This window comes from Zootoca vivipara, chromosome 2, assembly GCF_963506605.1.
Source record: "Zootoca vivipara chromosome 2, rZooViv1.1, whole genome shotgun sequence".
In the NCBI taxonomy this organism is placed as follows: domain Eukaryota; kingdom Metazoa; phylum Chordata; class Lepidosauria; order Squamata; family Lacertidae; genus Zootoca; species Zootoca vivipara.
In genome coordinates, this window is record NC_083277.1 from 44,734,697 (window position 1) to 44,760,696 (window position 26,000).

The 26,000-nt window shown below is 41.6% G+C and overlaps 1 protein-coding gene across 2 annotated transcripts in view; it reads right to left on the reverse strand.

Annotated features, from left to right (window-relative positions):
• Window positions 1-1,581: 1,581 nt before the first annotated feature.
• CACNA1D (calcium voltage-gated channel subunit alpha1 D) overlaps window positions 1,582-26,000 on the reverse strand; it is a 208,356-nt gene continuing 183,937 nt past the window's right edge. The window contains exons 41-48 of one of the 2 annotated variants that reach the window (XM_060271439.1): window positions 16,641-16,754; window positions 14,593-14,984; window positions 13,969-13,995; window positions 12,694-12,843; window positions 10,832-10,995; window positions 9,630-9,751; window positions 5,917-6,237; window positions 1,582-3,767 (exon numbers count right to left, since the gene is read on the reverse strand). In XM_060271439.1, the coding sequence (XP_060127422.1) occupies window positions 3,474-3,767; window positions 5,917-6,237; window positions 9,630-9,751; window positions 10,832-10,995; window positions 12,694-12,843; window positions 13,969-13,995; window positions 14,593-14,984; window positions 16,641-16,754 (1,584 nt within the window). In that variant the 3' untranslated portion in view covers window positions 1,582-3,473. Of the gene's footprint in view, window positions 3,768-5,916; window positions 6,238-9,629; window positions 9,752-10,831; window positions 10,999-12,693; window positions 12,844-13,968; window positions 13,996-14,592; window positions 14,985-16,640; window positions 16,755-26,000 lie in introns of both variants that reach the window. The other variant, XM_060271438.1, reaches the window with a different exon arrangement.

Genomic DNA, 26,000 nt, shown 5'->3' on the forward strand with positions numbered 1-26,000 from the left:
TTTAGCAGGATTGGAAGTGTGTGTGTGACTCTCTTTCACTGGCATAATGAGGTCTCTTGTGTGCTAGGCGGCAATAAGTTTATGTATTTTCTCTGGCAAGGCTAGAAAACCGTAGTTGTTGGATTTTTGGTAGGGATCTACTTACATGGTGTACTTTATCATGAATTACTGTTATATATTATTATTATCAATCATTTCTACAGTACAAATTGCTATGTTCTTCTCAATCATCTTGTATTTTATAGCAAATTTCATTACAGAGCAAACATTTAGAGGATTTTTGAATTTGCTGTTTGTCAAGCTGCATGACTAATTTAAATGGATCCAACAGAAATCAGATACCGTAAAGGGCAGCCTTTCACAACCGAGTTGGACTACAACTCCCACATCCTCCTGATGGATGTTGGAGTCAACAACACCTGGAGGAAACCAGGTTGAAGAAGGCTGGTATAGAGACATCAAAGGTTGTTGAGTCTGGGTAGTAGCATCTCCATTCCTCCTAAGGTATTTATGGCCAACACAAGTTACTTTTAGTAACAAGGAACTTTCCAAACAAGTTACCAGCCAAATGAAATGTGCCATTATTTGGATTCTGCTTGCGCTGGAGAACAGGAACAAGTCCCGGAGTTACTGGTCTTTTGCCACCCTAAATTGAACCTGTAATCTGACTCTACATAAAGGCCCCATTCGCATAATCTGTCCCTCCCCCCCCCCCCGGCAGATGGATTGAGGCCTACTCATGTAAGGTGCTTATAGTGGTAAAAGACACACACATACACACTGTTAATTTTAGAGCTCTGGTATAAGCCTGAGGCTTCCATGCTGTACTGCATGGTAGAATGAACAGATACAGAGTCTACAGGTGTGGACTAGTCTGAGAAAGTCATTCTCAATTAGTTTTGTTGAGATGGGAGGCAGAGACTGAATGTAAAGAGCAACCTGATGAACTATATTGGTTTCTCATGCTTGTACTTATCTGACCCTGAAAAGTGTCTTGCCGAGGCCGAGAGCTTCTTCCCTTCCATTCCTTTTCTATGTAATGCATAGTGACATTGCAAAACTCAAATGTTTCCTCCTCCTCCTAAGCCATGGGTAGGCAAACTAAGGCTCGGGGTCCAGATCCGGCCCAGTCACCTTCTCAATCCGGCCCGCGGACGGTCTGGGAATCAGTGTTTTTTCCCCATGAGTAGAATGTGTGTTTTTATTTAAAATGCATCTCTGGATTATTTGTGAGGCAAGGGAATTTGTTCATTATTGTTTTTTTCAAAATATAGTCCTGCCCCCCACAAGGTCTGAGGGACAATGGACCATCAGCCCCCTGCTGAAAAAGTTTGCTGACCCCTGTTCTAAGCAAATCAACCCAGGAAAGGCTACTGACAAGTTGAGAAAGTGAAAGCCTTTTCTTTTTTACAATTTCTGTATGGCTCATACTGGGAGATTGTTCAGTTGAAGCAAATTGCACAGCTCCCATTTATTACAGGGATGCTTGTGCAAGAAGTATTTATTTACCTATGGATTATGTGTCTATGACTGTCAGGAAGAAACCACCTTCAGGAAGCTGATAGTAAAAAGAGCCCCAAGTATAATAAAATTATTACACATTTTTATTCCGAAGAACATTTTGCATTTCTTTTCATACAAAATGATGTAGGTCAAGAAACAATTTACAAACCCTTAAAATCTCTCCTGGCATTTGAAAGAATGATTCAAGAAGAGGTCTGTAAGGTATCTATATCAAATTGCCACTGTGTACAAAATGGTTATATTAACATAGTTTGTATAGGTCACACTTTTTAAAATGTGACTTGAATTGCTACCTATTTTGTTAATACAGATAAACCCTGATAAGGTTACTTGGCAAAGCAAGTCAATTTATCGTGTTCATAAAATAGATTTTTGATATTCACCTGCCTCCAAAATTGCATTAGCCTCAATATCAGGATTTTACTGCATCATGGACAAATGTCTAAGCCCTCCTTTGATTGCATAAAAATAAATCCTGGAAACAGTCCACACAGAACAACAAAGGGGAGGCCGCCATCCATTTCCCCAACATATTAGGAATCTTTTGGTTCTGCAAATGACTGCTTCATCACACATTCCACTTCAAGCAGAGTAACTTGTTAACATTTTGCATCCACCAGCTAAATTATTTCTTCATAAGAATTCTCTACACCAAGTAAAATACTTGGTTAGTTAATCTGTAAATATATATACTTCAAGGTTAAAAGAAAACCTTGTTAGGCGTAGCCTAATTTGATTAATTTCTTTTTATTTACCTGTTATTGCAGGAGTTGTAGTATAAATAAAAAGCAGAAGTTTCCAAATAAAAAAAAGATAACAGTTAATTCCAAATCTCTTAACTTTCCAAATATAAGACTATAGTCATCTTCCATGTTTTAAATAAAGTGAGACTCCTGTAGGCTCAAAATATTTTATAAAATCTCTGTAGCATCAAGTTTCTCAAATCTTTACCTCAAAAGCATTTTACAATGAAGAAATAAGAGGTGGCTCTATTTAAATATTTAATCCTAAAGCTCTATACAATCCAAGTAAAAATACTTCTATCTAGAATTCTGTGGAGAATTACAATAATTAGGCTCCATAAATATTGCTGCAGTTCAATTACGGTACAATAATTACAAAATATAGAACATCTCTTTACAAATACAAATGTTTGTAGATTACAATTTATTTACAATAATTTCTGCTATATAATTTTTAACAAACTATCTTATCTAACTCTACTTTAACCTGGTTGCAAGTGCATTGGTAAAAATGCAATTATTCCAGTATATTTTGCCCTTAATGTGACAGTCATAAAACAGACTATCTTTAATGATATTTTGCTATGTAAACTGGTGTTACATACGAGAGAAATCCTTTTTCGCATCAGTCCAATATAACAATCTCATGTAGGTAGCGTTTGACAAACTGTATTAGACAAATACTTTAAAAAAAAGGTGGCAAATTTGAAAATAATATCTGAGTGGATATGTTGAATGTAGTGGACATTTGATATGCCATATAATCAGAGGTAATGACACTTTTGATTGTCATCACCATATCCTTCTCGTGCAGACTTTCTTTTTTGGTGCCCAACCTTTTTCCGCTGAGAAAGTTTTACACTCTGAAGGACAGCAGCACAAAACTGAAAGGCAGCAATCTTTCATCTTTTTCTTCAACATCTGAAAACAGGCTGGTTAAAATCTCCTTCAGTCTAATAACCAACCTTCACTCACTGATGAGCTCAGGATTCTATAGCAAAGGACTTGTCAACATCCTGCCATTCTGATCCTGTTTCACCACACTGGAGATATTTAAGAATAAATAAAAGTATGGCTTCCTCGCAATGTGACATCATCAATCGTGCAAAACTTGATTCCTTTTTAATTCCAACTAGTGCCTAGCATCTTGGAACTATGAGGCACTTTTGTTTATTTAAAAGCAAACTTTTTTTTTCTTGCTAAATACTATAAGGTTGTAATGCATATCATTTCATCAGCTAAGTCTTCTTCATATTTACCAGTATCTGGCTCTTCATCGCTATAGCCAGGACCAAAGTCTTGAAGTTCATAATCTTGTCTATTTAAAATGGGGAACATGTCGCCATTGGCTCCATTGCTAATGTTCCCATTGAGAAGATTACTCGCAGCACTTTCCATTTCATCAATAGTCATGTCACAAGCATCAGCAATCTCATGTTTCGTAGCAGAAACAAACTTCGGGTCTTTTGCATACCGTCCTAATCCTTCAGATATAAGTACCTGAGAAAGTAATACTACAAACATTAATTTGGCACTTAGAATAAGAAATCAAAAGCAAACAGTGACAAAGCTTCAATACTTTAATTTATTTTAGAGAGTGCAAACCTTTTTATGTTGCATTATTATTTTTATTTCAAGTGCCTTCAGAAAATCTACTCCCCGGATATTGAATTGTCCCACAACTGCGTAAAGAAGGCCTTCCCAATAAGCTGTGGGTGGGTGAGTTTGGAAGTGACATTCTGATGAAACTAGGACAGGAGTTGGGATGATGCATGACTGAGGGCCACCTAGAATACACTCATGTTTTCAGAGAAATTCTGGAGTCCATAGTTGTAATAAAAGTCACTCTATCTTACATGATTCTTGCTGTAAAACTGATAAAGAATGCAGCCAAACTATGTTGCCTAGTTAGTATTGGTGGCTTTCAGCTTCTGTCCTGTTTTGTAGACACAGTGGGACAGAAGTTGACATGAAACAGTATGGCACATAGGGAGGATATAGCTTAAATTGGGTGGCGAGAATAGTTTTGTATCAACAGGCTATATCCTTTTGGGGATTGTCCTCGTGGGGCAAATCTGACAGATGGGTGATCTACCCGTTTGTGAATCACCTGATATCACAATGACATCAGGTGTACCTTGCAAAACTTTGAACCTTGCAAAGTGCTGCTAAAATGAGCATCTCCCCCCTTCATCTTTGCAGGAAATTCTGATGCAAATCATTTTCTGAATCTGTTTTTAGAACAGAGAGGAAAGCCTTTGTTGTAGCAAGAGATTCCATGTACCCCTTCCTGAAATGGGAAGGCGCTTGTATGAAACCCGCCAAGCTGTGCAGGATTTAACACACATACCCCTTGTCAGCTGAGCAGGGTGTTAAATCCTGCTGCTTTAGGGCTGCATGCCCCCCTTCGCGTCTTGAAACACCAACATAGGATTTTCATCTGATGATACAAGTGACTTCTGATGGTGGGCAAGGTTTGGGAGAAATGGCTTTGTGGTGGTGGAGGTTCCGCACCTTGGCTTAAACCATTCCTCAGTCATTTTGCCTTGGGTTCTCATCCATGTGGAACAGATAACAGCAGAAGTGAACATGCTCCCCCCAAAGCATCAGGGAGTGCCTATCCTAAACAATCTTCTGATTTAACAGAAAAAGACAAAATATCCAGTCAAAAAATTATCCATTCAATATTAATGATTTTGCACCATAATAAAGAATACTGTATGTCATTGCAGGGTGGAAAGACAGAATATGGTCTTGCACTTGTCTCTTTGCTGCTTTGGCAATTCCCTAAGTGACACTGCTGTTACTGTATCAGTGTTCCTTCCTTATCTGGCAAAACTCATAAAACAGCTTTCTCAGAAAACAAAACAAAAAGCCACCTGTTTCTTTTGTTTAATATGTTGGATGCTTCTGTAAGCAAATGAGCCTTCTGTAACCAAATTAGGCTTCTGTAACCAAATTAGCAACGTGCACCTGATAACACCACTGCTGCGTCATCTGTGTCTTCCCATCAGCCTCAGATTTTGAGGGGTGTGGAGTAGCAATACTTCAACCCTCTTCTACTCTGAACTCTTATCACTACTACCAAACGCAGAGACAGTGGGAATTCCTCCTCAGCCCCACTACCCAGCCTTTTAAGTAGGCACTGCAAGCTGTGGCTACTCCCAGACAACTTTTGAAATCATTTGAGGCATCTCATCTGATTCTGTCAGACTTCCTCGGAAGGTGGTGCACACTCCTTCCTTGGAGGTTTTTAAGCAGAGGTTGGATGGCCACCTGCCATGTATGCTCTAGTTGAGATTCCTGCATTGCAGGGGGTTGAACTAGATGTCCTTAGGGGTCCCTTCCAACTGACTATGGTTTTAGGATTCCATCTGGAGCCCTTTGAAACATCAGTTGTTGTTGGTTTGCATTGGTAATGCAGCAACCATCTTGATCTTCTTCCTGCTCTTCAACAGCCTATTGCAGAGCTAGTGATCATAGCTGGCAAATCTCTCAAGTGTTCTTATGTGTTGTAGACGGAAGAGGGTTATCTCTGCTGTTTGTGGCCTCTAGCGATTTAAGTATGTGTAATGGCAGGTAAGCCTTTGTTTTCTAAAATGACTTAAGTAACACCATGCAGCTAAAAACAGGAGCTCAAAGCACTTACCGCTTCTACCAAACTATCCGCACTTCTCTGCTTGTCACTATGCTTATGCCTAAAGTCGCTCGGTACAGTCAAATTAGCTGGCGTAAATGTCCGATAGGCAATATCAGGATCATCTGTGTACCAGGAGCTCCTATGCAAAGACGGGAGGCTGCCATTCATATGTTCCGTCGATTCTGCTCGGTCAACTTGGATAAGAGGCGTATAATAAGGAGTCCGGTCACGGTTGGGTGGGGTAGCTGGTGGTGTGGCCCAGGAACGTGTTGAACGGCTGGGGGAATGCCGATGAGCTTTAGTGGCATCTAGACCTGCAACAGCCATGACCTGAAGAAGAGATTAAAAGCGAATACACTCACAGATTTATGAAGGCAGTAGCAGGTCACTTGCAAAGTAGTTTCAGCCAGTATCCACGCTTGTCATCTCAAGCCAGTTAAGGTGTTCAATCAGACGTACGTTTGTTTTTAGATTAAAGAGTGAAGAGTGAACCATGCCATTGTTCAATTTACTTATGATTTGCATTGATGAACATGGTGGAAAATAAATGTGTTAAACAAACAGGAGGGGTGTGTGTGTATGTGTGCGTGAGAGAGAGCATAGAACTTTGATTTATTACTTCTCTGTTCTCTCAACAAAACATGTGAAAGATGGTTTAAAGCTCACTGTATTTTGAGGTTGCCAGGAAATATATTGGAAACTTTTAACAACCCTGAAGTTGTGCTGGGTTAAGACACTGGCCGTAGTCCAGAATTACATTGTGTTTAACTTCCACTTATTGCAATGAGCCTTAATGTGCCCAGCTGTGCACTGAACTGTGGCACCCAAGTCTCAGCTAAGGGAGTAACCAGTGTGCTGTAACTCTTTGGCTGCATGACTGAGGTCCATCCTGTGTAAGAACTCTGGACAGCAAGAAACTCTGAAACAGATCCTGGCAGTGTTACCCAGTATATTTCAATAATATAATTTTGAAGAGGGAATGGTGCAAAATAGGCATAATTGAACCCAGTATTCAAGACTTGGGGCTCATCCACACTAACCTTTTGCCCCACACTTTCTAAGCGTAGCTCCACACTTTAAAGCTATGTTTCCAAGCATTTTTTGGCCTGTCATTTCCCCAGGAAAATTTGATCCTGAATCAGAACAAATGGGAATTCGGGTTGTCTGTATATTTGCATTTGTTCCGAATCATAGGAAAAGTTTCAGGACTAAAAGAAAAAGAGCTCAGATACAGTGAAGATCTATGCCTAGAAATGCGGCACAAAAGGAAATCTGGATGTGCCCTTAATGTGACCTAATATTGGGGAAGAAAAAGCATTATTATTAAAAATGCACTGGATGCAGTGTCCTAATAAATCATAACAACTTCTACTGAATGTTTGCAGAAATAAATAATTACATCAGGGATGGGGAAGCTATCACTCTCCAGTTGTTGCTGAACTGCAACTCCCATTGTCTGTGAACATTGCCCAATGCCCATGGAGTCCAACAGCATCTGGTTGTTCACAGGTTCCCCGTCTCTGAAATATAGAACTTTTTGCCAATCCACTCAACCTTTGCAACTATACCATGAGACCAATTGTTTCATTTTGGGGCACGCTCTCAGTACAATCAACTTCTGTTACTTCTGAACAACCACACATAGGATTGGGTTGCAGTCTTATGCCCACTTACATGAGATTAAGCCCCCTGAGTCAGTGGGATTTAATTCCAAGGGGGAAATGCATAAAGCCAGATTTTGCTATTTAATGACAGCCCCAGAAAAATGCAACGTAGAAGCATTTTTAGGATCAGTAGAAACATTAATAGGATCGTAGACATAGCTGATTGTAACTTGCAAAAGTTGTAAGGGAGGAATTCCATGTCGTGCTAAGGAGATCGTTCTGTTAGCACGAGCATTTTTCCTTGTCAAATGGAATGGTGGTCTCTCTCCTCCCTCTGTATGCTATTCTGGGGTTGGGAGGAAGAAAGGTGGAAGAAAGGTGAGGGGGAGCTCCACTGAGCTAGCTGGCTTCTGCTGGTACAGCAACTTAGTTGAATCTGGCCCTTTGTAACTAACCAGGGAAGTATGAGTTGCTTACTTTAAGGATCTGAATTGCTCTTTGTCTTGCCCATCAGGACCATTTTTTCCTCCTAAGACTGGACTTGGTGAAGAAACCGTTGCTGAAAAATAGTCTAGAGGCATAGGAGCACTCTTCCCACTCCCCTGCAGTCACGTTTTTCTCTCCACAATTCAGGATCCAGAAAGCTGAGCTCTCAGGAGTTTTAACATGCTGGTGACCTTACAAAATCCCTAGTTGGGCATTTTGAATGGGGCTTAAGGCAGCTAACATTCTCCCACAGGGGCGTACCCAGGATCAAAACTAGGAGGCGGCAAGCCATGGTCGTTCAGGGGCGGGGCCAAGGCACGGGAGGGGAGGGACCACAAAGTGGGAATGTGGGCGAGGCTGCAGAGCCCAGGCGAAAGTGACTCCGGGAAGACGTTTCATCCTGGGCACCACCCCGGGGGAGAGCGCGCATGTGCGGCCAGGGGCATCGCAATAGGGGGCGGGGGGCCCCGGGCTCCACTTTGTGGGGGGCAGTGCGGCGCCCCCTCCACCGACGGCTGCCCCGCCTGAGTAGGAGGAGGGGAGAGAGGGAGGGCTGGCCGAGCAGCTGAGCAGCTGCACGCTTGAGTTGCCTCCACTTCCCACAGACCTGGTGGGGGCGCGAGCTGAGGTCCGCCCTCCTTTCCCTCCGTCCCTCCCCTCTGCAGCTTACGCCTCCTGCTGCAAAGCCCCCTCCCCTTTCCGCGGCTCCTGCTGCCGTTGCAGCCCAAGCAGAAGCAGTGCCGGCGTCTGCTGCGTGCTCCGAAGGTGCGCTGACCCGGGAGCTGCTGAGGTGCTGCGCCGCCGTGGGCTATTGTTGCAGCTGCCAGGAGCGGCCCATGTACAGCCCTCGGAGTCGGGGCCAGCGGGGTTGGGCACGCCGTCGGTAGAGCAGTAAGTGGCGCCGCCGGGGCTGGGCTGGTTAGGGACCCAGCTCCCGTGCTGCCCTCACGCTGGAGCTCGAGGAGGGGAGGGAGAAACGGAGAGGAGGAGGAAGCCACTTCCCTGTCTCCATTGCTCCTCCTTTCCCTTGGCGGGGGTCCCTTCCTCCCAGTGGCATCGCTAGCCTTTATGCGTGTGATGGAAGCCCCGGGCAGCCAGAAAGCTAGCGACGCTTCAGGCTCTTCTTGCAGGACCCCGACGCGTCTCCAGCTCAGCTGCAGCCACCGTGAAGCAGGACAATAAAATTAAAGAAATTGCTTCTGGGGGGGCAGCTGCCCCCCCCTGCCGGGTACGCCCATGTCCTCCCACCATCCATCCATCCTTGCTATCACACCTCCATGTGTTTGAGAGAGATTGCCTGCCCTAACTATCTACATGCATTGGGGAGCCTTGAGTTTTCCAGTTTCAAAAGCCACAGGAGCCTCCATGAGTATAGGAGGCTTCCTCCCCACAAACGGTTGTCTTGGAACACCCAGAAGGTGACAGGGACTGGATGTGGAGCTAGCACGCCCAGGCAGATTCTTCTCTCCTCACGTGTTTGCTTAAACCCTATTCAGAACACTTGGAAAGAGCTTCCTATCTTCCGTCACCCTGAGTGTTGCCAGTATTGGCATATTCCAAAGAAGTAGCAGAAAATTACATATCAAACATAGAATTCTGCAACTAAAGTGTGAACACTGTGTTTTAACTCACCTGCTGTTGCATTAAATGCAGTGGCAAAGCAGTGCGGTGGTGAAAAGTGGGGGATAGTGGGATTTCATCCTGACTGCTCTGTCTGCGGAGGCATTCAAAATTAAAGGAAGAGCGGCGATTTGCTGAAACATGAAAAGATTGAATTGGTGATTACTATTTTCTGGAGACAAGTTTCAAGAGGAGCAACAACTAGTTAATTGAAGGAAAGGTGGCAAATAGTTTTGGGTTGTCTTAAGGAGCACCGTATTTTTCGCGCCATAAGACGCACCTGACCATAAGACGCACCTAAATTTTTAGAGGAAGAAAACATGAAGAAAAAAAATCTGAATCAAATATACTAAACCAGGCATGTCCAACAGGTAGATCGTGATCTACTGGTAGGTCACTGGATGTCTGTGGTAGATCACTGGTAGATCACTAGGTCCCCCCAAAGAAACTCAGCAACTTTGGCTACCCTAAAAAAAGCTCTACATCTTCGCCAGGGAGGGAGATGCTGCCTTCACAGAGGGGAGCAGCAGAGGGCTGCTTTTGGGCTGCCCCTTCCTCCCCCGCTCCCTTTGTTGCTGGCGGCGACAATTCAAGGTGTTTGCATTAGTCCTACACTCCAAATATAGCCTCCTCCTATATATGCCAGCTCAAGTATTGAGATTAGCAGAAGTGGTTCTCTTGGTACTGCCACCTCACAGGACCAGTAGTTTTAAACAGGGCCTTCTCTGTGATGACCCCAAAACTGTGGAACTCCTTCTTTGCATCTTTTGCTTAAGATAAACCTGTTTCCTCCTAAATGTAACCTATCTTGTGATGTTAGGGTGAAGGGCAGTTAAAAAACAACTCCATAAATGAATGCTGTTTTGATAAGAGAGGGTAGATTTCAAATGCTAATCTGTAAAGTATAGATCAATCTGGATCAATTCTAATTCTTACTGTTGAAGAACTTCAGCAACCCATTCCCAGCTGGTTTTCAATTAAAGAACTAGATGGTGGAAGAAGTTTCCAGAATATGTTCCATAGTTGGTGGACTGTTTTCTCTGTTCATTAACTATTGCAACAGTGTTATTCTGTGAATGAGTTGCCTCTGGTTTCTGATTGTTTATGGTGAGTAGAATAATTTCGATACCATGAGGCCAAGAGACATCCACAGGTCCTGTAGCAAACCAAATGTACATCCATATAATGAAGCCAACTTTCCCAGTTGTACTCACGTGTAGGTGTTGGAGGTAGCAACCGCCTCCTTGGAGATCTTTTTGAATCATAGCACATCTGGGATTCATCTTCTTCAAAAAAACCATGTGGGTGATGGTAACCCTTTGGCCGTTCGAAGTCCAAATCATTACAGTGATATCTACTGGGATAGTCATATGTATACCTGCTGTAAAGAAACAGATGATTAATGCAGGTCATACAGGAATAGCCCAGGACATTTTGTTGTCTCGAGTTGAAGCAGCAAATAGCACCCTTCCCCCCCAAAATCAAAGTGCAGAATATGTAAGGACTGTCAGGTTATCATAGTACTTCAACTGCCTTCCCTCCATCCCAGGCAGTAAAAATAACACCAATAAATTACATAACTAACAATTTGCTGCCCTCCCATCAGATGTCAAAGAAATAAACAACTATCTGACATTTAGAAGACATCTGAAGGCAGCCCTTTCTAGGGAGGTTTTAAATGACTGATGTTTTAATGTATTTTTAATATTTTGTTGGAATCCAGCCAGATGGGCAGGGTATAAATAAATCATTATTATTGTTATTGTTATTATTACTCAAGGCATTTCTAGCTCATAAAAAGTAACCATCTTTTTATTCAGTGGCTCCTCAGACCCTAATTATAGGTGTTTCTTGCAGATTTATCATGCCATATAGAGGCTAATCCAATATTGAGATAACACATGACTCACTGTCAAGATACGAAGTTTGCTGATCACAGGATAAATAATACTGAATTTTTTATTTTTTTGCAGCAACCAACTCCTTGCCCTGCATTTAATTAGAACTAGGAGTTAACTAAACTTTAATCCAATGTAGGTCATGAATGCAAAATCCCCAGATGGTGTTGGAGTGTAACTCATCAGACCAAGGCAGCATGGTTTATGATCAAGAATGATGAGAGCTGTGGCCCACTTTTGTTTTAGGTGAATGGTCTTCTCATGAACACGGGTGAAAGGATCTCACAGAAGTATGTTGAGGAAAACAAAAACAGCACAATAGTTCCGATAGCAGCACGCTAATCCAGCTACCCAATTACCTTTTCACTGTGCCTATTATACCTTCCGACCTGCAATCTTGTGGCCATTCTAGTACCAAGCATCTTCATCTTCTTGCCACTACCGGTACAAAATTCCCAATTCCCAAATACTAAAATCCATTTCATGCTTTCTCCCAAATCTGCCTGCCTAGTATTTTCTGTTAAACTGTATTTCCTTGACCTGGATATGTGCCTTCCTGTGGCCTCTTCATGTGCTAACTTAAATGAGGGAGCAATGTAGACTCAAATATGTTGTGTGGCCATATGTTTAGTCCTGCCTCAAGGTGATATGGCTCCTCTTGGCCCCTTGTGTGTTCAGGGTAACTTCTGAAATAGGAAGTCTTTTCCATCTGTGTAGGCTCCCAGGGACCCAGGTGGCGCTGTGGGTTAAACCACAGAGCCTAGGGCTTGCTGATCAGAAGGTCGGCGGTTCGAATCCCTGTGACGGGGTGAGCTCCCGTTGCTTGGTCCCAGCTCCTGCCAACCTAGCAGTTCGAAAGCACATCAAAATGCAAGTAGATAAATAGGAACCGCTACAGCGGGAAGGTAAACGGCATTTCCATGTGCTGCTCTGGTTTGCCAGAAGGGGCTTTGTCATGCTGGCCACATGACCTGGAAGCTGTACGCCGGCTCCCTCGGCGAATAATGCGAAATGAGTGCGCAACCCCAGAGTCGGTCACAACTGGACCTAATGGTTAGGGGTCCCTTTACCTTTACCTAGGCTCCCTGCATATTTCAGAACTCCAGTAGCACATTAAAATAGCTTTTCTTTCTTTGCTGTAAGAACATAAAATTATCAATAAAGACTAGCAATCTTACCTGCTTCCTGACAGCATACTGTCTTCTTCATAATATTCTTCACCACTAAAATATTCCTGATCATCCAAGTAGCAATCATCATTATAATAATCTCGAATTTCATGATCTTCTCGGCAAATTGTGGGTAGACGCCTATCTCCAGATTCTGACCTACAGATAGGACATAGATGTTTGGCAAGGCCATTGTATTCAGTGATGTAACCTAGTTTCTTGAAGGAACAATGTTGACATAAATGGTTACAGCTGCACTTTTCACAAATTTCCCTACTTCGGAAGCATCACTGTCTTGTCTTTACACCTATGCATAAATCATTGTGGCAGAAAAGTGGTCTAATACCTATCACTGTGGACTTTCGCTTCAGATATGCTTTTCTAATGTCATTTAAAAAAAACAACACACATGGTTTTAGAATTTAGCAAAGTAAAAAAAAAGAGTTCTCTTTGCTTCTTTATTATAGCATTCATTAGAAGAAAAGTATTAGCTAGGATGAAGCAAGTCTGACTCCAAAATTTTGGGTGTCAATGACCTTACTTTAGGAATATAAAACACTTAAGGTTATGAGGGCAACTGCTTTATTTTCATTTGGTTCAAAAATAAGCCGTACGTCTCTAGTATTTTCCTGTATTTCATGGCTAAAGAAACTATTCTGTTGAAAGGAATCTGTCAGGAGCTGAATCTGTCAGGAGCTACATCTTGGCAGTGGGTGGAGCTGTACCAGTCATGGGTGGGACCAGAACCAAAGGTGGGTGGGACATCCCCTCTCCCTCCCTCCCTCCCTCCCCTCTCTGCCACCTCATTTTTCTTCCCTTGCCACCTGCATGAAATTGGGCTGTGGGCTGCATGCAGCTCTCTGCTTTCCCATTCCTTTTTTAGGTTCAAGTTATGCCCAAATACTAGTTTCAGGCCCTCTTCAGTCTGACGCTGAACATGCAGCAACCACAGTGGGGCTGATGCAGATGTCAGTTTCATAGAAACATGCCTGGTGTGCATATTCTTGTTACCCCTTTCACACATTTGGATACACACAGTAGTTTAATAACCATAAACTGGAGTAGTCTTAATTATTATTTTCTCATGATGCCCACAATGTTCTGAGATATTCTTATGGGCACGACAGTTTATAATTACCCCAATGTGAGTATCACAACTCGTGTTGTTTTTGCTATGGAAATTATTATTTTTGCTATTTAGAAATTATTTCTAAAAGCATGCTCAGTTACATCTGGGCATGTCAATACCCTTTTTGCCAAGAGCTTCACACTGTATTTACTTACCTAATGTAAGTTTCATAATAGCGAGATCTATCCAAGAGGGGGAACAATGTAGAAGGAGAAAATAAATATAATTAGCATTCATGAACTGGTGATAGTAAGGTACTTGTTTAATAAATTTATCTACAACACCCTACCCCTGAAATATATTTTAAGATATGCTACTTTAATAAAAGAGAAACAATTTGCAATTAGTTCTTGACTTAATGAACTGTAGAGCAGAACATGCTATTAATGCTTGTATCTGTTGAATTGATCTGATTCTCTTCACCACAGTAAGGTAGTTATCATGGGCATTTACTGGATCAGGTAACCAACTGAATCAGACCATGTAGCTGAATGAAAAGCTAAATGCAAGCTATATACTGAAATAAAAATTTCAAGTACCATAATCTATAAAAGGAATCCAGGCCAGTGAGATAACTAAGGATAAGTGGTCAAAAAGGAGACAAGTTTTTATTCAAAGACTGAAAGGAATGAAGGATTGAAAATGGTATGCACTTTTTTGTAAAAACAAACACAAAAAACACCCCCAAACCACTATTTGATTACTTCATAAGCATTATGTACAACAATGTGATTGGGATATAGAATGGCCTGAACCCAAACACCGTATTTCAGATTTACCTCCTATTGGCAGATCTTCTCCGTTTCTCATGAGAGTCACTTCTGGAGTGGGAACGATGCCCAGTTTCAGATATGTACTCATGACTTCCACCACTTGTGTGTCTTCCATTAGCCACTTTGGACATGTTGGCATTATTGAGGTTAGCATTTGTTGAGTTTGGAACTTGCTTCCCTACAGAGTTGTGGTTATGGTGGCTATGATGACTATGGTGGTTGTGGAATAAGGAGTTTCCTGTTGGAGGAGGCACATTTTTCTCGGTAGTCTCAACCGGAGATGGAATTGAAGGCCTTTGGACATGCAGGGGACGGTGCGTGGTATTGATCTGCTGAAATGAATCCCTTGTATCATTGCTAACATGGTTTACATGATTTCCAAACAGGGCACCATTTCTCTGTAATATACAAGTTAATCAGTTAATTAATATAATACATTGCTGAAACCAAGCTTGCGTCAGTGTATGTGCATACTTTTATGTGGTACATCCAGGGTCCTGAGGTCAAGCTATTGCACCATCATAATGTGCTGTTTTATACAAGGTCTTCTGTAGTGATATGGGGGTGCCCATGATCATAGCAGCTATATTATGCTGCTACATTGAAAGTCTGCAAGCAATGCCAATAAGTGAGTGTTTTAAAAAGCACTGTGCCATAGATATTCAGACTAGTGTCTGTAGTTGATAGCCAAGCAAAACAAAGTCATCAAATATTATAGCATTTACAAACTATACTATAGGCAGCATATATCCTGAAATTTCATCTGCCCGTTAAAACTATGACTTAAAGCCATGCCATAATGATCTTGGTGTTGCAGATAGTATCAGAGTTCTGTGATTCTGTTCTCATACAGCTGGAAGAGCAAGTTGTGCTCCACCGCAACTGCCCACTCTGTGGATCACGTTGACCATCCATGCAGCTCAACCTATATGCATGGATGGTGCATCATACAGTCAAGTGCTCAGAGTTTCTTATGAAAAGAGTGAATGGCATGCAGTTCTATGATTCTTTTTACACCTAACCCAGATGGTGCAGTCTACTCAGGACTAAGATGGAGATAGGAGCAGTATCTCTTGGAGCTCAATCTAGGGAAGACAGAAGCAATGACAATTGGCAGAAGAAAACATCTGGTGAGGTGTCTGCCTGCAAAGTCTTAACACTCCCCATTCTTGCTGTCAATGACATCTCTAATCTCACGTTAGTGGCAGGAGCCATCTTTGATCAGTCCAGCTTTCTCCCTAGGCTTTCATATGCTATAACACTAGGAAATTTCTGGGGTTGATATTGCAAATGCTGTTATCATTCTGCAGTTGTCCTGGCCAGACATTTCAGGGAGGAATGCAGTCCACACCCCTTGCACATGTGAACTATGTTGTATGATCTATGTTGTATGAGAACTTCCAACTTCCAAAATTAACTGTTTGCTAGTTGTTCCATTACAGCCCTGCTTTATTCCATTGAATGATAGGTGGTCACCAAGCAGCTCTTATTTACATTCACTTTGACTTGGCAGTTTTATGTGTTCTAGGAAACTTTTGTTTTTGAAATGAAAAAATAGTTTAATTCTAACTTCATGTGAAATTCATGTCAGGTGACATGCCTATAGAAAATAACTTAAAATTTAATTTAAAATCATTATTATTAAAAGTATTAATGCCCTCTTGACTCCCCCCCCCCATTTTGATGTACTTTTTCTGCACTGCCTTGGGTGTGTGGCTGTTTCCTGTAGTGCAATAAGCTCATCTTGCCCAGATATTACACAGAGGGAAATTTCACCGACTTCAATAGACCTTACCTGCTCATAATGCACTGCAAATTTCTTCACATAAGACAGTCTATAGTAAAACAACTGAGGCATAAATAGAATGCACTGAACCCCTTGAAAAAATATTGCAGTGTTGAACAAAAATGTTTACTATCAGTCTATATATGTTTACTCAGAAGTACAACCTGCTGAGTTCAACAGGACTTCAAAGCAAGCATGTATAGAATGGCAGCATAGTTTTGTAACTGTCACAAGTCCGAGCCAACCAATTTGTTATATGTCCATTTACTTTATATACTTCCTCTTCCTCATGGTGATTTTGCTCAGGTTCATCTTCTTGCAAATCACAAGATATAGCACGCCGAATTTCAGGTCCAATATCATGAAGCGTCCTTAGTCCCGCCTAAATGGGTAAAACATAATCATTGTGCATTAAGAAATAATTAACTTTTTTTCTGATTCATCACAGTTAAGGGACTGATGTGAAGAGTTTTTGTTATATTCTTCGATTAGCACCATGCTTGCTATTGTTGACTTCAGATTGGTTTCTAAGCCCCTTTATTTACTGGTGTGGTTGCTGCTGCCGCTGCTCCTTTGGCAGTCGAGGAAGATGCAAATACTTCCAAGCACATGGTCCTGCTTCCTAGTAGAGATATTTACGAATTTACCAGACTTAGGGACCAAGCATTGCTTGCATGTTTTGTAAATATACCAAGAAATCCAACTGTATGGACAAATATGTTAGTGTGAGAGCCACAACGAACACTATGCCACAACACTCGTAAATTATTGGTACTACAGACCAGAATCAGGCCAGTCTTGAAAGAGCTTGAAGCTATATGTACTGAAGACATTAATCTCAACTAAATGTTAGTTGAGAAATAGCACTTCCCACAGAAAATCATGAATTTGTAATTATACACACAGGACAGGTATGCATTCCTATGCCTATTCAGGTATCAGATATAGATAACCTCCAAGGAAGGAGAGTCTACCACCTCTCGTGGGAGTCTATTCCACTGCCGAACAGCTCTTACTGTCAAAGTCTTTTCGAATGTTTAGTCGGATTCACCTTTATTGCAACTTGAAGCCATTGGTCAAGTCCTACCCTCCAGAGCAGGAGAAAACAACATGCTCCCTCCTCCATGTGACAGCCCTTAAGTTATTTGAAGATGGCTATCATATCTCCTCTGTTTCCTCTTTTCCAGGCTAAACATACTCAGCTCCTTCAAGCACTCCTCATAAGGCTTAGTTTCCAGACCCTTGATCAACTTGGTTGCCCTTCTCTACACACGTTCCAGCTTAGCATCCTTCTTAAATTGTGGTGCCTAGAATTGGGCACAGTATTCAAAGTGTGGCCTGACTAAGGCAGAATAGAGTGGTACTATTACTTCCCTTGATCTGGACACTATCCTTTTGTTGATGCAGCCTAGAAGTAGTTCACAGATGGAAATACTCATCCTTTCAAAAGGCTGACAAGCAAACATCTAGAGCCTCTTTGTCCTAAAATCCATGTGAGTGATTGGACTACATTCCACAGAATCTTCCACAGGTTTTGATCTCTTAAAGAAATCACTGGAAGTTTCCTAACAAGATCGGGGAAGGAATTACTGGCAATAATCTCAAAAGGAAGAGCATGAGCCAATGATGGGTGAATAAAACCAGGATAATGTACGACACTTGCACAACAAAAGGGATCAAACACCATCAAGCAACCCAATATCACACTTGGTACCAAGAAAGTCATGTCGTTGCATAGACTGACTGACTGACCTACAATATTGTTGTTTTTGTCTTTACAAAAATCAAAGCTTTAGCTTTATGCTAGTATGCATAGAACAACATCTTCCTAGTCAGACCTTTACATGGCCTTACATAAAAAAGATTATAAAAAGGTAAAGGTACCCCTGACCATTAGGTCCAGTCGCGGACGACTCTGGTGTTGCGGCGCTCACCTCGCTATATTGGCCGAGGGAGCCGGCGTACAGCTTCCAGGTCATGTGGCCAGCATGACTAAGCTGCTTCTGGCGAACCAGAGCAGCGCACGGAAATGCAGTTTACCTTCCCGCCGGAGCGGTACCTATTTATCTACTTGCACTTTGACGTGCTTTCGAACTGCTAGGTGGGCAGGAGCTGGGACCGAACAACGGGAGCTCACCCTGTTGCGGGGATTCGAACTGCCAACCTCCCGATCGGCAAGCCCTAGGCTTTGTGGTTTAGACCACAGCGCCACCCATGTCCCTTAAAAAAATGATTATATAGGGCTATTCAAATTATAACACTGATAAATATAATCTGATTTAACATCAAATGTTGACATCTAATTATAGCAATATGAGGTGATCAATGTAGTATGGGGTTTTGATTTATTTCCCCTAACAATACTGTAATATTAAATTGCAGGAAAGATCCCCCCATCCCAATATCTGGCCTATCACCATTACTTTCTTAACATTTTTGATCCATTCCTTCATTTATGAAATACAAATGTGGTTGGTACATACGATAAATCCTGTTTATTTACATTAGCAAATATGCCTGCAATTCTGATGGTGATTGTCAGGAACCAGAGTCGGGAGCAGGGCAGCAATAAAACAACCGGTGTCACTGAAGTTAACTCTTTATTCAAAGGAACCAAAACAGTGCAGGCCTAGTGATCACAGCAACTCTTTCCAACTCTTGCCCCAATGAGCCAGTTGCAAGGACTGAAAGTCCCTGCCTTCCCACTGCTCTCTAAGGCTCCTCTCCTGGTTCCTTCCCCAGCAGCCTAAGACTCATTCACCTGGTCTCTCTTGCTCTGCCCTCTTCATTTCTCTCTGTGTTCTGGGAGATCAGGGAGGAGGGGAGCTAGTAACAGCAGGAAGGAGTTTTCCAGGCTTCTTCATCAGCCTGCCTCCATTCTGCTTCTGGACCTCCCTCTGCTTCTGGACTGCTCTCTGCCACAGCCCATTCCTGCTCACTAACCCGTTACCTTTTCAGCTTCTGACATCTCCTGCCAGTCTGCTCCTCCCCCTCCCTCTGACGACTCATTGTTGTCCTACCACCACTCTCCTGGCTCTGAGCCCTCTTCTCCTGGGGGTTTCCCAGCTGGTGTTTCCCACCACTCCTCTGAATCCAGCCTGTCCAGTGATCCACTTTCAACTTCACCTAATTTTTGGCATGACAGGTCCAAACTCACAAATTGCACCACAGTGGAACCTTGGTTCTCGAACGCCTTGGTACTCAAACATTTCGGCTCCCAAACGTCAAAAACCCGGAAGGAAGTGTTCCAGTTTTCGAACGGTTTTCAGAAGCCGAATGTCTGATGTGGCTGTCGGCTTTTGTTTCTGGGGCACCTGTGCCAATTGGAAGCCACGTCTTGGTTTTTGAATGTTTCGGAAGTCAAACAGACTTTTGGAATGGAATACGTTCGAGAACCAAGGAATCACTGTATCTGCTTAAAAACTTTTTAAAAACGAAAATCTAAAAATTCCCAAGCAGTGCTGGGCACTACCTGGTAATGTTCAATAATTTCACTGGTTAGAGTAAAACATTGTTGAATGTAACTCATTAAAGGTATATTTTTCCAGCGAGCTATTTATTTGGTCCAAAGCTCTATATTTCTTGGGTAGTGTAAAATTGCCTCCAGTCTTCTTGTTAAGCAGATGTTGGTTTGTGGCAATGATTTGTTTCCAGAGACTCTTTGACAACAGCAACAACACCAGTGGGAATCAAAAGGGGGGAAAACCTTAGCCAGTATCCAAACAGAATGCCTCTCAAAACCTGTAATGTCTTCCCTTGAACTGCCCAATTTCTCCAGGCTTGTTGTATGGTTCTTGGCTTCCAAAAATGCTTTTAGGATTGACCCAAAGAGTTCCATTACAGCAAGAGCTTTCAGAGCCACTGGGTAGCCAAGATTGCTCTCTGGATCCATATCCCAGCTTCAGGATTATTTTAGTCACCATTTGTTACCCCTCCCCTTAATTCAACCTTTCGTTTAGAGGCTGCCAGTTTTATCAAAGCTGGTGCAGCTGAGAGATATGCTCCCTATGACTTTGCCTCAAGCCCCTTGTGCAAGTGGTAATAAACCATGTTGCAGAGCCAGTCACCTGATAAAATGAGAAATTATCACTAGATAACTTTATTGTGTTCAGTGCTAGTTCCCATCCTGAATCGTTTCCTTAGCTCTACCTGACATGGTAAAACCTGCTAGATTAGTCGGTGTAACATGTACAGGATGAAAAAGAATGAACAGCCCAGTCTCCACAATATGAAAACCTTAGATAATATTATATAAACTTATATAAGTTTGGGACCCATTACTCAGATGAAGGGTGCAACAGTAATCACCATACAAATATGGTAACAAAAATTAAGAAATGGGTCTCCAAATGTAAGTTTGGGCCGAAGACTACAGTACCCTATCTGCAAGCATATATCTGCTTATTTCAGAGCAAGTCCCACTGAACTCAATAAGGCTTGTTTCTAAGTAACAATGCATAGGGACTCCATATATTACAGTGCTTCATCTGAACAATTCAATAGGAACAGTCATAAATAATTTCATGGTCTATGCACTTTCCCTTTTATAGTCTTGCATATTGTGTTCTGCCTGTCTCTCAGGTACTTCTGGCTGTCAGGGTATTAATTTATTGTATGCCACAGACCTATGAAACATGACCCTTGGGATGGGAACAGGAAAAGACTTTGGGACTCCCTGGCCTATAGTTCAGTTTTGTGCACGTCCAGAGATACTTTTTAAAAGCACACTTCATTTTGACCCTGTTGTCCCCCTACCAATATTAAAGTCTAACAGTGATATAGCAGATTGTGTTTTCAGCTCCAGAACCAGCTCACCACCAGCCTATAAAACTGATTTCATTCTGCTAGGATGGGCGGGGTGATGGATGGTCGGGAATAAAGTACCGTGTGGCTCCTAGATCAAAACTTCAAAATAAAAGACCACTGTGCAGGTTTTCTACCAATGATCACTAGAAAGCAGCCCAAGACTCAGTGGTCAGAAGAGAGACCCAATGAAATTTACTTTAAAATCTTAAATAAATCCTAAATGATGGGACTAAGTACTCCTAGATTGAGGCACTTTGACTACCAAGGACTTAATAATTGCAGAGTGGCCTCAATTACCGTACTTAATCACACTGGGGCTGTTTCTTCAGTAAACTGTGTTCCATAACACACAAAAGTATAACCACAAATTGATATAATTCAGTACAGTTGTTCTTTAGAAGGGAAAGTGTAGGTAATTTTTCAAGAAGGCATTAATCAATACACCCACACTGTATGATACCTAATATCTGAAAATACAAATACTGTAACTTCCCCTTTGAAAAGCACAAACACTGAAATGGACACACATGCACACATCTGTTGTTGTTTTTTTAAAAAAAACTGCAATCACATGATATCGAAGAATGCTTCAATCGTTAATATGATGTCACATTACCACATTTGCCATTAAGAAGTAAGCACACAAACACCTTTTACAGTACATGGTTTTAAAAATATAATGCAAACAATAATCATAATGAATCCTAATTATGAGAAAAGATGTACTGGCTTTGGAATTAGGACAGGTTTAATAAAAATCAACACTTTCTCTCCATTCAGTTTGGAGGTAATATTTTAGATTTAAGAAGGAAATGCTTCTTAATATGCTTGCAAAAAAAGCTGTTGCACATACACACAAAGCCCTTATAATCAAACATAAATTGCAGTGCTTTCCCATACAATTCCTCTTCTGTGCTCTATAGAAATTTATCACATTCCTAAAGAAATTCTAAATCTATAAATAAAAATGAAAAGGATTATGTATTTTCATTTTATATCTGAACTTTTATATATGTTCTATTATAAGTATGCCTTTAAAAAAAGCTTCTTTCATTATATTAATGAAATCCACAGAGTCATTAACAGGTCATGTAAGCAATATCCAATACCTCTATTAGTATAACTATTGAGCAAAACAAATGTTGCATTGGTTGACTATTTATACTATTCTCTGTGAAACTGCCTAGAACAAAGTAGATAAGAACTGTAAGCCCAAACAAGCCATCCGAAATGTTGAAAGGTTTGCAGATACCATGGAATCTAATATAATTTTTTCATAGTTCTGAAACCGCTGCTGCTAGCTTTCAGGTGTCACTTACCTGCATTGATTTACTGTGAAGGAAATACTTCACTGCATACTTATTCTGATAATTTTGCTTTACAAGTAATCAGTGCCTAACAAAATAAAATGCAATACTCATTCGATTAGTAAAGCATACAGAACATCCAGGAACCATGAAAAGAAAGAAAGAAAAGCTATAGGGAACCTACACTGTAGCAGTGAATGTAAGAAACATAGTAGTCGAGTCTGCAACCCTCCGAACCTTTTATCTTCGTAGATCCCATCCTATTTCAGCCCCCCTGAAACTGTGTTCCCTTCACGCTTCCTGTACAAAGGGCTCTGTGATCTACTGTCAATTCCCAGCGCTGTTCAGCTCAGCTTTGATGTGAGCCCATTATAAACATGGCACACCAATGAAGTTGAAGCAGAGTGACGTACAAACCCCCCATCTGCATCTGATAGCCATTGATAATCTTTTCTAAATTTCCATCGCTGCATGTTTATTGCGATTATAGTAGCTAACTGAGGGTTATAAACATTTCACAAAAATAGCACAGGTTTGTTAAACAAAACTGTATGTGAGTGTTTCTAGTTTACATACAGGGAGAAGCATATCTACTAGATACTATTTTATATAACATTAAGTGACTATTCACATAGGTCATAGGTATAGATAATCCATACATCTCTTCTCCAGCGGAAATGTAATGAAAGGGCAGCCTCTATACTATGTATGAGACATAAATAATTAAAGTCACTCATGCTCCACTAAACACTTATTTTGTTATGAATGCAGAACATCAGTTTAAGTTTCCATCATTACTAGCAGATAGTTAACTGCAGCCGTGCTCCTGTAACACTAAGTGATTTTGCTGCTGTTTGTTGAGATTGGAAATGGTGAAACAAGGAAAGGGTCAAAGTTACACGTTTGACTATGGGAAATGATCATTAAGGCCCACCCAGTTCATTTCATTTTATGAGTGGGAATAATTGTATGACAAGTGGGGATTTATTATTAGATTTATTTAGTATTATTTATATCCCATCCTTTCTCCCAAAGAGGCTTAGGGTGGTCTAGAGATGGGAACATACAAACATTAATACTTCACCACAACTCCTATAAGAGTGTTTTAAGCGAGCCTAAGAACCAGATCTAAGAAAATTTATCATGGCTACCTTCATTTGTTCCTTAGGTTCTAGATAAAGCATACAAACATTGCAATAGAAATGGAATGAGGAACCCAATGCAAGATGGTGAATTAGATGATCTTACCACCTTATCCTATGAGCTGTTGCTCATATGTGGGATATAAAACTATTGGTTAAATCTTAAAGAACATGCTTGGGCTTTATTTCCACATGGCCTACCAGTTGGTATTCTAAAGTATGCATTTTACTGTTGATTTGTTTGTATTGATATTGTGTGAGAGTGGTTGTATGGATGTCACCTTATGAGAGCTATCAATCTAACAAAAATCAACTACTGTATGTTCAGTCTGACCCAGTGACGTTAATGGACCTAATTCAGCCAAGTTCATTCATTCTAATTTTACTCTGAGTAAAATTTAGTTGAATACTGCCCCTTATTTTTGTAGTGTGTTCTCAAGAAAGAATGTAATGACATACCAGTAGTTATTTTTGAAGAAGTGGTAATTTGATTTATAGTATCAACTATAAACCATATATTAATTGTACTTTGGAGAAACATGAAACTTCATTTAGTTGCAGCGAAGTATAGTGGTTCATCCACACAGCATCAAACATTGTTTTCATATGGATCAGTAGTTACATTTTTTGGTGGTTTAATAGGCCACAGATGTAACTTTTGTATAAAAGTTGTGGCCTAATTCACAGTATTTTTAGAGGTCTAGATTTCTTGTAATGCAACTAGCAAATTTCCATGATGTTTCAGTTTTCATTTGACTGCCTAAGAAACTTCACCTCACAGCTGAAAAGTGTGTGTGTGTGTGTGTGTGAGCGAGAGAGAGAGACAGACACGACATCACCAACTTCTCAATATAGGAACCAATAAATACTGAACTATAGAGAGCAAGTCATCTATATTCAGAAAACTAAAATCCCTTCACAAAAGATTGCATCAAATAAATAATTCAACCCAAACTAATTTTAACATGCTCTTGCTGCAACTGATTTTCTAAAAAGGAAAGCATAGCCATCAAGTGCTTTTCAATCCTTATCTTGTTTCAACTCTTATCTTGACACTGAAGACAAATGGTAGACACTCTAAAAGTTTTTGAGATTGGATTCTGTGATTGGAACTAACTTTTATTCAAATGTCTGATGCTACTGGCCCTGCAACCCTCTGGTTTGGAGGCGGCCATTCCAGGGGCCATAACAAGCATCAGATCTCCTTGACAGAAGGTGAAGAGACACAACCTTGGAGACACAGATCCTGTGTTGGATGCTTCTTCTCCCCATCACAGAAAATTCTGTAGCCCTTGCCCTCATGTATGGCCCAAAAGGGGGTACGCCCTGGGTGGGTTAAGGGAAAGTATGGATCCAAAAGATCCATAGCCTTCCCTTTCCTGATACGCCCCCAAATCAGGGAAAAAACTATACTAATTGTTAAATTGTTGTATTGAAATAGGGTTTCGCCAGAAGCAGCCTTGTCATGCTGGCCACATGACCCGGAAGCTGTCTGCGGACAAACGCCGGCTCCCTCGGCCTATAGAGCGAGATGAGCGCCGCAACCCCAGAGTTGGACACAACTGGACCTGATGGTCAGGGACACCCTGTATTGAAATATTTCTTGGGAGTAGGAGGATGGAAGAGCACAACAGCTCTGCCCTGCCCATCTTCCTGCCTGCAAGATGTTGGGTGTGGTGGTTTAGCCACTTTCAGTTCTCTCTCACACACTGAATTATGGTTGCAGCCTTAAAGGCCTAGTCTAGACATAATGCTTAACCATAGGACCATGGTTTGTTCCCTTAATCCTAGCTAAGATCTCAAACATACAATGACTCCATGGCTTAACTTGCTGAGTTAAGACAAAGGATAAGGAAGTGCCTTAAACGGACTTCTGGTCTACCGCCATTGCTGACTGGCGGGAGAATATTGAGCTCTGAGATTCTCTAGCGCTGTGAAGGAGGGGGGACCCACGAGAGCGCCGCGGACCCCCGAAAGAGCCCCAGATCAAGCGTTCTGGGGACGTGGGGACTCAGCAGCACCTTTTTCTGTCTCCTCTGCTCCCCGGTAAGCCCTATTAAGGGAGCCGAGAGCAAGCAGAGTGGAGATGTGATGCCTCGAGTTAAACTGCTACCCTCGCAACGTGAAGCTCCAAGCCAGCAGCCTGTGGAGCGGTGGATTTTTCCAGACTCAAAGGATTTGAAAACATTGGACACTGTGAGTAAAAAAAAATTAATTGAAAAGATTTCGACATGGGAGGAATTAAAACTCCCCCCCTAAGGCAGGGTAAAGGGGAGAAAGGTTGAACTTTGTAAAATTCCTGTAAAGCTGTAAAGGTTCTTTAATTTGGTCTGGGAAAAGTCCCCCTGGAAGCTGGAGTCGGGTCCCTGGAGG